Source organism: Lycium barbarum, chromosome 8, assembly GCF_019175385.1.
Source record: "Lycium barbarum isolate Lr01 chromosome 8, ASM1917538v2, whole genome shotgun sequence".
NCBI lineage: Eukaryota > Viridiplantae > Streptophyta > Magnoliopsida > Solanales > Solanaceae > Lycium > Lycium barbarum.
Genome location: NC_083344.1, coordinates 127,909,040 through 127,923,146, shown reverse-complemented (window position 1 = coordinate 127,923,146; position 14,107 = coordinate 127,909,040). Strand labels below are relative to the sequence as shown.

The 14,107-nt window shown below is 34.3% G+C and overlaps 2 protein-coding genes and 1 long non-coding RNA gene across 3 annotated transcripts; 1 reads left to right on the top strand and 2 right to left on the bottom strand.

Annotated features, from left to right (window-relative positions):
* The first annotated feature begins 1,484 nt into the window (after window positions 1–1,484).
* On the top strand, window positions 1,485–4,105 carry LOC132605472 (uncharacterized). Its single transcript, XR_009569196.1, has 3 exons — window positions 1,485–1,775; window positions 2,547–2,597; window positions 3,796–4,105. It is a non-coding gene; the product is annotated as an uncharacterized LOC132605472 (long non-coding RNA).
* Window positions 4,106–7,951: 3,846 nt separating this feature from the next.
* On the bottom strand, window positions 7,952–9,992 carry LOC132607294 (metacaspase-9). Its single transcript, XM_060321205.1, has 3 exons — window positions 9,852–9,992; window positions 9,463–9,734; window positions 7,952–8,676 (listed from the first exon to the last, which is right to left on the bottom strand). The coding sequence occupies exons 1-3, from the start codon at window positions 9,914–9,916 to the stop codon at window positions 8,030–8,032; spliced, it is 984 nt and encodes a 327-aa protein (XP_060177188.1). The 5' UTR covers window positions 9,917–9,992; the 3' UTR covers window positions 7,952–8,029.
* A 2,332-nt stretch (window positions 9,993–12,324) lies between these two features.
* LOC132608327 (serine/threonine-protein phosphatase 7 long form homolog) lies at window positions 12,325–14,107 on the bottom strand. The gene is made up of 5 exons (XM_060322364.1): window positions 14,006–14,107; window positions 13,757–13,886; window positions 13,233–13,675; window positions 12,538–13,152; window positions 12,325–12,378 (listed from the first exon to the last, which is right to left on the bottom strand). Exons 1-5 carry the CDS (start codon window positions 14,105–14,107, stop codon window positions 12,325–12,327), a joined length of 1,344 nt encoding a protein of 447 aa, XP_060178347.1.

Here is a 14,107-nt window from a genome sequence, read left to right as displayed (position 1 = left end):
ATTTTATGGTAATTTCCACGTGAGGTGATATTATTTTTTTTAAAAAAAAAACTTACCTTTTTAGTTGATGATTTTGGAGAAATAAAAATAAAAAGTCCTAAAGTTTATGGTAACTTAATTTCCACGTGAGGTTCAATTTAGTCCTAAAGTTTATGGTAACTTAAATACTTCTATTATTAAAATTTTACAGTAATGGAATCCTAATGTGACTTATTGTACTTTTGCCAAAAATATATTATTTAATTATTTAGTGTAATAAATTAGATAAAAAATATCTCAAAAGAAAAGCTTATCGAACATGGTTTTAAGAAGGTTTTTTTTTCCCATTTCTAAAATTCTTTTATAGCTGTACATATCATGTTCGCCAGGATCAATGTTGGGTGTTTAGTATTTACTATTTCTGTTTTCTCGACCCTACCTAAGTACTGAGCTACCAATCTCTTACTACTACCATCATTTATTGCTTCATTTTCTTTCATGCGTATAACGCGTTTTTTCTCATTCCTTCGGGAAAAAACCGGACCTTATCCCCAAATTTTATAAAAATATAGTGTAGTAGAATTTTATTTGACACCAAAATGTGAAAATATAGTGTGCACTGTGCAATAACAACTTTACTTTTAAAATTTAATATAAAAAGATAATAAAATATTTATGATCCTTGTTCACGTTAGAAGTCATGTCTTCTAAACAAAGTTGGGAACAAATTTTTTATGGAAATAGAAGTCCTAAAGTTTATGGTGATTTCCACGTGAGGTGCAATTATTTTATTTAAAAAAAAAAAAAACCATTTTAGTTGATAATTTTGAAAAAAAAAAAGGGATAAAAATATAAGTAGATAAAAATATTTACATATTCATAGCAGATAAATGCTATCAACATTTCATTACAGGTTAAGAGTTATAATAAAATAAACTGCTTTGTATAAGGAAACAAGTCCCCATTCTCAGTGGACTCTATAACTGCTTTTCTTTACGATATTTTCCATTTTACACTTTCTCCATATATTTTGTTACATCCCGTATTTTTGAACGTCGGATTAATTGTAAGTTAAGGTGGGGCCCACACGTCAAAATTTTTTTTTGGGACATGTGACAAATTATATGAATCACATATGTGAAGTTAAACATAACTCATGAAGTACCCTTGGTCCAAATCAAAGTGGAAGCCCTCCAAACGAATATTTTTAAGAAAACGTTTTCGGATGACCTGACTTGGAGGGGAAAAAACGGTATTATAAGTTTGGAATTTGGAAATATACCAAGAAATAGAAGTTGTAGATAATTGAATTATCTTTCCATCCATAGGTCGTGGGTTCCAAGGTGACGTCGGTACAAGGAGATATGAACGTTTTAAGGTCGAAAGGTCAGTGGGCTAGGCCCAACTCGGGACCAACCGAATTGGCCCAAAAAAATGAAAAGAAAAATTCAGGCCCAAGTGAGGAGGTGGCCGGCCATGGTCCTTAATAAAGGACCCGAGCCCATTTAAATTAGTCATGTGATTAATAATAAAAAGGGGCTAAGTCTTCATTTTCAACCAAGAACATTCATGAAGCAAAGAAGAGAAAAACAAACACAAAGAAGAGCAAAAATAAGGCCATTTCGGGTTTGGCCATAGAAAAATCACCCCTCAAAATCTTGCCTCTAAAATTATTTTCTTGTTGAATTCCTACTAAATTAAGTGTCCTCTACAACTTGGTGTAGTTGTTTTGGAAGAAGGAGTACTTATTTCTTCAAGTTGACAACTTGTTCAAGTGAAGAAGTTTGTAGAAAAAGGTAAGAATCAATTCCTTTTTCTTATGTTATGAAGGTTTGTTTATGTTGTGGTATGTGAAAATGAGTAGAAATTATGGAAATATGGAAGTTTGCAAAGTGGGTATGTATATATGTATGTAGCCGTGTGTGTATATTGTTGTATATATGATATGAGTTGAATTTTATGTTGTATTCTAGTTGTGGTTATGGTGAAAATTATATTGGAAATGAAAGTTGAATGAATTTTGGTTGAAGTTGGAATGTAGAAGATTATGTCACCTTAGAATAATTTTGAGATATTATGGAAATGAAGTTGTTAAGATGTAAATTATGATTATGGTTGATGAAATTGGAAGGTGGAAATATGTTATGAATATGTAGGTTGAAGATTTGAAGTTTTGGGTGAATTATGTTTTGGTGGAAAGTTTGTATATTTTGTATATCTTGTGAATATTTCGTAGGAATGATATGAAATATTTCCAAATTATATTGTGATGATCTAGATTAATGATGAATGTGAAACCATTGAGATTAGTTTGGAAATTGAAGTTGAAATGAAGGTTATGACATTATGTTGGAAAGATAGCTAGTTAAGTTATATTGTGTTTATGGTGACTATTGTTGTTGTTGATGTTGTTGTTGGGTTATTGTTGATTGTTTTGGCCGAGTTAAATTCTCGGGGATGCTATATGTATAGGGAAGATGCTGCCCAAATTTCTGTAGGCAATTATGAATAAAGATTGAATACTTAAAGATTGGAAATTGAGAATTGGTAAATGTGACCAATTACAGATTTTGGGCGAAACGGGAATTGAATTTGGAAAGGCGTAAAGAGCATACAAGGTATGTAAAGCTATCCCGATTCTTCTTTTGGCATGCCCTAGGTGCACTAGGATCGGATTTGAGCCTCGAAAAGCGTTCTTCTCATCGGAATCCGCATTTGAAAATACCCCTTTTTCATTCAATGGAATTGAACCCTATAAGTATGCTTTATTGAAAGAATTGTGCAAACTTCCGCAAATTGTTTAAAAAATTATGGAATGCCCCCAGAACCTCCGTAGGTGACTTTATAAGCTTTAAATACGTAATTTGAGCCTACCGCTTCGTTTGTCCCGAGGTGGGTCCACTATTTCCGATTTTACCCTTTTAGTGGTTATGACTTGTCTTCGAGCGTTTTTTTTAAGAAATGTTTTAACTACTCTTGTAACTACTAAATAAAACTTGTTTTAAATATTCCATTAAGTCTTGTAAACTGTTTTGGAACTTGGAAACGAACTTAGAAAGATTATGCTTCCGTAATCCATTATGACATTCGAAATTCACTTATTATGATTCCGTCCGATTTTATTGATTTGATTCGTCATTTGATATGCTTCATTGAGTCTCTGGAAATATATAAGGTATTTTATTGCATTTAGTTTCTCACTACTCCATTCGTGGATGCCTCAACGTTTCCCACACTGAGCCCGGGCCAGGATATGTTCTCAAGCGTCTTCCACTGCATTGTTCGTCGTGCCTCGATGTGAGGGGGCAGGTATACATGTACATGGGTTGTGGAGTATGCTGTGCCATGTACACTATTCTGATATGATCTGATATGGCCATCTGATATGATATGCTATGTTACGGGGTTATTCCCCTTTTTTGATCCTTATGTGTTGTGGCACCAGTGTTGGGGGGTGACCACGTTCTGTCTGCCGAGTCCCCTGGCAGGGGCCGGATATGATATGGCATATGTTTCTGTACACACTCTTCATGTTTTGAAAATATGCATTTGATACTCTGGACATCTCACTCACATTTCTGTACGTTCTGTTCCGGTTATGATTTTGTTCCGTAATGGGACCAGGTATGACATACGTTTCCTGTAAGTACTATTTATGCTTTATGATCAGCATTTTGCTAATCTGGATATTCCGTTCATTTTCTGTATCTCCTATTCCGATTATGACTTTGTTTACTACGTTCCATGCTTTACATACTCAGTACATATTTCGTACTGACCCCCTTTCTTCGGGGGCTGCGTTTTCATGCCGCGCAGGTACAGACTACAGATTTGCTGACCCACCTGCCTAGGACACCTATTCTGCTATTCTGGAGCGCTCTTTTGTCCAGAGCCTATACTCTGGTACAGTCTGCTGCTGTTGTATATATGTACGCTATTCAGGGGTACGACGGGGCCCTGTCCCGTCTTATGATTCTGTTATGTTCTGTAGAGGTCTGTAGACATACATGTGGGTTCTGTATATGTTTTGGGTTGCTATGATTTGTGATAGCCTTATCGGCTTCCATGTGCTATATATGTTCCTCTGTGACACTAGTAACGTCGACTGACTTTTATATTTATATAATCTGCTAGTTTGCTGGTTTGGGTTATTGGGTACATTTGGGTGTCCAGCACGGACACTAGTCACGGCCTACGGGATTGGGTCGTGACATATTTCAACATTTTCTCCCTACACTGTTTTTCCATTATATACTCTTCGGCCTTTCTGTCTTGATTTCAAGGGTTCAATAGTATTAGCATCATGACAACATAAAAAATCACGTATATTGTTACTTTTATACACAAAGTATATCCCAAGAAAATATTATACCAAGTATATATTATTATACCTCAATACAATTAAAATATATTCAAATTATACTATGTATATTGACACACTAGTCTACATATTATACCTTTGAAAATGAATTATACCCAGTATAATCTGTATTTAAGCATGTTTATAAGAAGTATAAATTAAAAATACATGTTATATGCATTGAATAATCATGTCATAATGCAATTTTTATAGTTGAGCTAAAACAAATAACAAATTAAAATACATTCAAGTGTTAGCCAGAAAATAATGGGATTTATTGGTTGAGGAAGATAGAGAAGTGAAGAAAATAGGGGGTGTTAGTTAAAGAAGAGAGAGAAATAAGGAAAATCTGTGTGAATCCCTAATTTAGAGGATATTTTTTTCGTATAGGATTTTTTTTTTTTTTTGGTTGTGTGCGTGTGTCATAAATGTAATAAAACATGTTCTTTTTTAAGATATGCTAATTATGTACTTAAATTTAAAAGTGTGACAAGCAGTCTAATTTTCCCAAAAAAAAATAAAATACAAAGTCCTAAAGTTTATGGTAACTTAATTTCCACGCGAGGCTCAATTTAGTCCTAAAGTTTATGGTAACTTAAATACTTCTATTATGAAAATTTTACGGCAATGGAATCCTAATGTGACTTATTGTATTCTTTTGCCAAAAATATATTATTAAATTATTTAGTGTAATAAATTAGATAAAAATAGTGAAATTACTATTTTTTCTATTGTGGAGTCTTTTAATGAAGGGCAAAAAGTTCAATCAACATTTCTAAGGCCGTTCACACTTTTAATATAGTATAGATTATACTTATCCTAAATAATTGAATATTTTTCTTTTTTAACCGCCACAAGAGGCTGCTCCTCCCTTAATCAGAGGTATCGGGTTCGAGCCCTGAGTATGAAAAAATTCTTGATAGGGAGCGCTTCCCCCCAAATGGCCGTGGTGCGAATCCGGATATAGTCGGGCTCCAATGCAGGTACCGGACACCGAGTGAGAAATCAAAAAAAAAAAAAAAATCATTTTCGCTAGGTATGAAGTGTGTGAAATACTAAATAGGGGCTTCAGATTATACGGTTATTCGCTCTATGAGTTTATTTGATAAAATACATTTTATCTTTTCATGCAAGTAAGATATGCTTAAATCTTGGCAACTTCATGCATGATCACAATCACATCTAATTTGTGATTACTGAAATCTATTCACTTCTTTAGTATAGTATGCTCAAATTTTATTTTATACATTACTTATTCGCTCCAATGAGGGTACCGGACACCGGAGAAAAAAAAACATTTTCGCTAGGTATGAAGTGAGTGAAATACTAAATTGGGGCTTCAGATTATAAGGTTACTAGGAAATTTATTCGCGCTTCGAGCGGTCATTAAAATAAATTATAATATATGGTAAATATTTATTCGCCCGTGTTTACACAAAATCTATGACATATGTAAGAATATACACACTATCACTAAAATATTGTTAGTTAATGTATGCATTCACACTATAATAATGATTTGGTGTAAATAGCCAATGCATATAATTATTTGGCATTATGCATAAATATGAATGTTGAGAAAACTATCAATTATGGAAAGTTGAACCACTAAGTATGAGGAGAATAAATCAAGAAAAAAAGAGTAAGTGACCATTATTCACCTTATATGGTTTATCGCTATCTTTTAAGTTGACGTTTTGAGGATAATGGTTATGGTGTGGTTGTGAAAATTGTGTTTTCGTAAGGGAAGCGTACATTTCATATATATATATATATATATATATATATATATATATATATGAAATTTTTAACGCACCTCTCAATTAATGTTGGCCCTTATTGCGTTCAAAACTTAAATGGGAAGATAGAAACAACTAAAAATACATGTTATAAACTTATAATAACCCATTCTTGGATATGTAAGGTGTTTCATACTAAAAATTAACATCTTATTTTTTTTTCTCGGTATTTTTACAAACTAAGTATAAATAGTTTGTAAATAATAAAAGTGAAAAACGTCGAATACATATAAGAGAAATAGTTAGGAGTATAGTCTTGCTTTGTTTAATTTAATTATTGTCTGCTACTTTTTCCAGGTAGAGAAATATACTTGTCTAGAACGGAAGATAATTAAAGTGAAGGATTTCAAGTAAATCAAATGTTAGAAGAGAAGATAACAACAAAATTAATGAAATGTGGAAAATTACAACACAAAAAGTAAAAATAACTACGAAATTGAAGGTGAACTACCTCAAAAAAAAAAAAAAATCAACTAAGGTCAAAGAAAATTGGAAAAAATCTAAAAGAGCATCAACAACTCCATGTATGATTGTTAATTTACAAATTGGTTAAGCCATGAAAATGTAGGTAAGTGAAAATCCTAATAGATGAAGGTCTTTTGTAACTTATACATAATTAGATGCAATAAACAAGATAGAAGTAATTTTAGTTATTAAACAAATTGGTCGATGAATAAAACGAAGGAAATAAAACAAAAAAGGAGAAAAATATAATTAGAATCCTTAAAACAAAATTATATGAAACAAAATAATTAGGGACTAAATAGCAGAGATTAGCAAATATATATATATGAAAGAATAAAAGTACAAAACAACAGAGATTAGCAAAGTCACTCTAGAAACATCACTTATCACAAATGCATTTACTGTGTTTAGACATTGGAGAAAGCCTCAAACAAAATTTTCAACTAAGGTTAAAAAAAAGGAGGAGGAGAAAACGGAAATGAGCGTCCAACAACTCCAAATGTGATTGTTATTTATAGGTTGGTTAAGCCATAAAAATTAGGTAGAAGGGAGTTGAGGAGACATCTTATTTAAGTAGAGAATGCAAATAGATGGAGGTTTTTCGTAACTCATGAGATTTAATTAGCTGTACTCCTTAAATATGATTAAAAAAATTAATTATCAAACAAATAATGAAGGAAAAACTAAAAAAAAAAAAAAAGAGAGAGAGAGAGCGAGAATTGTATAAAGGAAATGAATCATCACATCTCCAACTATCCTGGAAAAAGCCAGAACTGCTTGCTCGTGGCTCTTGAGTGACCAAAATGTTGCAGTTAAAATATTGTAAGATATCCAGTGAATTGTCATTTAATTAGTATTAGATATTAAGAGAATTAAGATGTATAATTAATGAATTATCATTAAGAGAGTGAATTTTTGACTTTTTAATACACAACATAGTAATTTTAAAATGAAGAAAAATTCAAAAAAAAAAAGGAGAAAAAAGATAAACGATTTTCTAGACCATAGAGAGGTGTCACGTCACCTTTCTATTCCTAGCTTTATATTATATATAGATTCGCTCTATGAGTTTATTTGATAAAAACACATTTTATCTTTTCATGATCACAATCACATCTAATTCGTGACCACTGAAATCTATTCACTTCTTTAGTATAGTATGCTCAAATTTTATTTTATACATTACTTATTTAATATTTTTCTTTATAGTATCAATGTAATTTAAGTTATTATAACAGGTCAGCTTTCATTTTTGTTAAGTCACTGATTAATTATTACTTATCATAGATAATCACATGTAATTATCTCAAAAATGGCATGATTGTGTGTATATATGTTATATAGCCGGTGCATAAATTTTATTTTTTTATTTCATCATTATCGTCATAATTATGATATATCAATTACATTATAATAGCATTTGACCTTAACCTTGACTCAAGAAAACTGCTTGAGCATTTTCATCACTACAATAGAGACAAGGATGTTGAGTCACAATATGTTCATCATTTTTCAAAACATCCCTAGACTTCAACACCAACTCTTTATTACTAAGAGGACCACAATTTTCCTTCAACACAATTAATATTGCATGACTAAATGCCCCATAAGATTTTTCATCATTCTCATTGCCTCCCCCTACATCTTGACATGTTTCATTAGCTTGACATCCACTTAGCAAAATACCCTCATCTTGTTTAAGAGGTTTCAACAAATCTAACTCCACTTGAGGCAAAGAAAACAGAACACTAGCCTCATTTCCAAAGAGTTGTAACATGTGTGATCCAATATCTAAGGTGCTTATGTTTGTTAAGGATGTGAGATGTTCCAAGACAGTTTCGTGAGGGATGAATTTGCGCTTGTAATAAGATTGTGATGTCGATCCCAATTTGTTTGGGAAGGAAGCGTAGTTGTTATTATTATTTCCCTCTTCTTGATATTTGGGCTTGTGATGAGATGGTCCAATTTGCTCTTTCTCTTTGTCAATTAGGCCTCCACTATGGCAAGAATCTGAAAGGATGGTGAAAGTTGCTCCTTCTGGTACGCGATTCACAATTTTTCGAATGTCAACATCTGCGAAAAGTATAAGTTCATATAAGATACTAATTAATCTAATACCATATCAATAGTCGCGGTTTTACAAATATCAACATCCGCCAAATATATGTTTTTAAAGGTTACCAAGAACTTAAATTGTGTGATAATATGTAAAATATAAACATTTTTATACTAAGAATAATTGAGTCAATAGAAAATGGTAGTTTAGATGAGTAGATGTCTTGCACTCTCCTTCAAGGCTATCTAAATTAGCCTGTTCCCTCAATGAGTTGATTTCTCAAATGATCATTCTAACTTTATGATTTTTATCAATAACTTGTTATCGTAAAAGAAATAACTTGTCCTTTTTGACGACTTTACTGCAATAAATCAGATGTCGATGACCATATATCACTGAAATTCTTAGGGCTAAACATGGCATAGCCATCATGGCTTTTTTGTTGATTTAATTTGGCATGCCTATTTGGCTTTTCAGTGTCGTGCGCGACAAAATGTGTGGGCATGGACGGACTGGTGTCATTGATCAAACGACGACTACTTAACTTATTATTTTATTATTAGCCGCCCATCCTGGAATGGAATAAGGTAGAATAGAAAGAACACGAAGCGCTTTCCGGTATTTTGATTTTATGACCAACATAGGAAAAGGTTAGTAATTTTTTTAGTGACAAAATTTAGTGTAGTGAATTTCTAGTTCAAATCATAAGTTGGATGACCATTCAGGAAATTAACCCCTTAACGATTGCCTTACTATTTTTGCATAAAGTTTATAGATTAGATAAGATCAAGAAATTAACTTACTAGTAATATAATTGAAATCAACTGGAATGATAGCTTCTTCTTGCTTCTTTTTTCCAGTCAATGTTCCATGTCCACTAAAATGGAAGTACAAAACATCCCCTGGTTCAGCTTCATCAACCATTTTGTTAAGTGCCTTCTTGATATTAGCTCCAGTGGGCATCACAAGGCTGCCTGATTTATCCATGATCAGTTCAATGTGCTGTGAATCGAACCCGAATCGATTTACGAGCACTTTTCTCATGGCTAAAACATCGTTGTGACATCCATGTAACCTGTAATGAATATTCAAAGTTTAATATATATGTAAAAAAAAAAAAAAAATGATCTACATATGCATTATAATTTTTCAATGAAGGGTGCTAAACACTCAATATGGCTACGCCATTTACCTGTATTTTGTGTTTTCATAGTTGCAGCCAACTAGAACTGCCAATCTTTTGCCAACTTTCTCCATTTTTCAGAAATAAATGAATTACAAACTCTCTCTGTGTGTAGATTTATCAATTTTGAGGTAGATGATTTATCAATGTTGAGGTAGATTTTTGGTTGATTGAAGTTTGAATTTATATAGAAAGGTTCATTGTTGTTGCTTGAAAGTTTCATTCTTGAAGTCATTAATTGCTTACGAGGTGCCATTTCTCAGTTTTTACTTTAAGAAATTAGAAGAAGCAATGCTATTTTGTTTATGCGAATAGTTTTTTTTTGTTTCTATATTAAACCAAGGTTTTTGTAGGAAGATATCTCAGCGAGCCCGGAGCCTAAAGGGTATAAAAATAAACGGTTTTTACCAAAAGGGAACGTTAAAAATTTATTATACCAAAACGGGTATATCGTGGGCTGATCCACGAAATACCCCAATTTTTTATTTTTTTTTTAAATTATCAGAAAACGAAAACGAAAATAAAAAATAAAAAATTACAAGTATAACGTGGATCAGTCCACGTTATACAATTAAAACTTGTATAACGTGGATCCTTCCACGTTATACTTGTAAATATTTTTTTTTTCGTTTTCCAAATAACGTTGTCTAGATTTAAATCATATTCGGTTATGTTATCAATAAAAAAAATTTATTGATTTTTTAAATTTTTAAAGCATGATTAACTCAAATAAATATTTTAACACATGCAAATAATTAAATGTGTTATATATGCGAACAGAAATAAAAAATTAAATATAAGTTAAATAAACGTCACACATTAACTAAATGGTAAATGTTAAATTACATACTAACTATTAAACTGCACAAGACATGTTATATATTCTTGAAAGAGTACATAAAGAAACAACAATTGTGCAAGTTAAGAAAAAACATAAAAACCAACAAGCAACAACAACTACTGATTTCTATCGGGACAGCGATTCTTGTTATGACCTGTTTGCTTGCACGTACTACACTTTCTAGCCATGCGAGCAGGAGCTATATCCATTTCATTCCTCCTTCTAGTTGTACTCCGCGCTCCTGAAGTTCGCTCGTATTCAGTGTTTGCAATTAAACTGAAGGGAGAAGGTGGCCAATATGCCTCATCACCCAACGGTGAAAAATTTTCACTGTACGTTTGCTTATAAAACCTGCAACTGTAGTACTTGCTAACATAGGTCTTTGGTTGAATTCCGCGAATATCACAAAATTTAATTGCATGTGAACATGGCATATGGTAGTTTCTCCACTTTCCACACGAATATTTTTTCCCTTCGGCAGAGACTTTATGTATATTTCCGCCCTTACCTTCGTGTGCAAATGTTAGAATCTCAAAGACCCCTTCAGTTGCATTGTATTGCTGCATGTCAGTATGCTTTAGGGACCTCTCCCAGTATTCATCAAACTTCTTTTCAACAGCGCGCGGCCAAAATTTTTTATCCGCAATCAACAAATCAGCAAGGGTGCTTCTCTCAACAAACCGATCAACAAGATTTTTAAACGTATAACGGACCATGGCAGTAACTGGCAATCCACGAGCTTTCTTCAATAAACCGTTATAAGATTCGGAGACATTCGTTGTCATAGCCCCCCACCTATGACCGTTGTCCTTATGCAATGTCCATTTTTCCTCCGGAAGAGCTTTTAACCACAAATACGCTGGAGATGACATTGTTTTGATTTGTTTCATCCTCATTTTATACTTCTTCTTCTGGTGCTCTGTAGCCGCCAACCACATTAGCTTCTCAAGGTCAGTATTGAGGAACTTTTTATTGAAGTTGCTTTTCAAATGCCGAACGCAAAATCTATGGTGTGTGGATGGTGGTTGTAACCAATCATGTGTTTGGACACATTGCAAGATTCCTTGATAACGGTCAGAAATAAGTCCAATTCCTTGTCTCTCACGAACAATATGTCTCCACAACAACACAAGGAACCACGTCCAGGACTCAAAGCTCTCACGTGCAACAATAGCATATGCAAGTGGAAAAATGTTATTGTTTGCATCAATTCCAACAACAATTAGCAGTTTCATCTCATACTTACCGTACAGATGAGTACCGTCTATTGAGATGACAGGCCTGCAACTTTTGAATCCATCGATGCTTGGTTTATAAGCCCAGAACAGAAACTTGAAGATGTGTTCACCTTGCATTGTAGTTGATTGGTGCTCCCACTCAACAACGGTCCCCGGATTGAAATATTTTAAGGCAGCCATGTATCGGGGCAATGTCTTGAAAGAGGTTTCAAAATCACCAAATACCATTTCAATAGCTTTCTTACGCCCCTTTTGTGCTTTTCTATAACTAGGGGTAAAAAAATGCAATCCTTTTATTTTTTGCTGAACAGACTTAATACTGATGTATGGATCGACCATAATATATGGTATCAACGTAGTAGCAATTAGGTGATTGTTCAAATTGGAATGATCCTTTCTGTAATCATCCGTCAGACAACTGTGGTGGAGATCCGCTTTGCCTGCCTTCCACATACCACTTGAAATTTCTCTAAAACGGATCATCCACTCACACCCCAACATATGACGCTTGCAAATAACCCTCCAAAATTTACCTTTGGATTGATCACAAATGAACTCTTTCTTTTCTTTGAGACAATATAGTCTCACTGCGCCTTTGAATGGTTAGAATACTCACATCGGTAAAACTCAGTCTCCTCCCAATTGAAGAGCTCTGTCCAGTGAATGCAGGTAAAGGCCCCTCAGTCATCCCATAAGAGCTGCTTGTCTGACCACTAAACTGTTGGGCCATAACTGCCAGGCTAATAGGCCCAGACGATGCGAATGTCTGAAAAGGCCCCTCACTTCTGATTACCGCTGGTGATTGAACCTCGGGAGCTGACGTCGATGAGCTGGACATAAAATCTATTATTGGGTGATATGCATCATCATCTGCATGCATCGTTGAGCTGGGCATATCTTGATCAAAACGAACCTCTTCCTCATCAACCAACTGGTGATCCACGGGAGTTCGACCCCGTCTGTTACCTGATTGGCGTCCTCTACCACGCGCCGCAGGTCTTGGTACATTAGGACGTTGATGACGAGGCACTTGCATAGTAGGCGGCTCAACATACTCTGCCGGTGGTGTATAATATGGAGCGAAACTCAACATCGTCCCCAGAGAGGCAGCAGCCATGGACTCTGTATTAATGTGGCTAAACATCTCTGCTATTTCCTTCACTTCATTAGACTTGGTTGGATCTTGGATAGTCTGCTGAGCCAACCTGTATGATTCTTGATGTCCTAAAGCCTAAAAAAAAATCGATATTTGATAGTGGTCTAAGACACATATAAAGACATCAAACATCTAATGGAATGTAATGTACGTACCAGTGCCTCATGCCTGCCTGCCATGTGTTGGTATCCTCTATCCACTTTATGCGCAGGATTTCCTATGAAAGTGCGCGAGTGACGTCGATACCAACAAAAATACTCTGATAGTGACTGTGGATCTTGAGTTTCATACTCGGCCTGAATTAAACTATCTCGACGATTTCCCCACAAAAAGTCTGTTTCTGTAAAATATTCTTGATCCTCCACTTTTATAGCATACCGCTTGTCACGTTTGTAATGAAAAGGATCAATCTCTGCACATGGACCCGGAATATGTTGCTTCCTACCAAACTGTCTGAGAACGCGGTCTACCATGTGCCACTCTCGATAGATCCCACAAATAAGGGGAACTTTCGCCATCCAAATATCTCGGCCACGCAGACACCACTCAGGGAGTCTGTTGATGATGGCCTCTGAATAAGGCTGCCACATAAGCATAACTATTCAATCAAAACGCCATTAACAACCATAATTATGATAAAATACCTGGCCATCTATTAGGTTGTCCAATACATCCCTACATATGGGTAAAACATCACGTGCCTCATTTTCGTGGGATTTACGATGAGTCCACCTTCGTGCAAGAGCCGTGTGTGGCGGAAGAGCCCTGCATGGTGGCTGCATCGGTATAATGCGCTCCCAAGCCCAAACCTATATTAAAAAATAAAAATAAATACATAAAAACCTTATAACTATCAAATAGGACAACCAAATAAAATTATATAATTTTAAAGGTCACGTACCTACAATAAGGAAATGAATCCACACACATCCTTCGTTTTCCTCAACGAAGCACGGCATAAACAAGTATACAAATATGACAATGCAGCCGCTCCCCAAGCTTGTTCATTCATTGCTCTAAGGTCACGCAT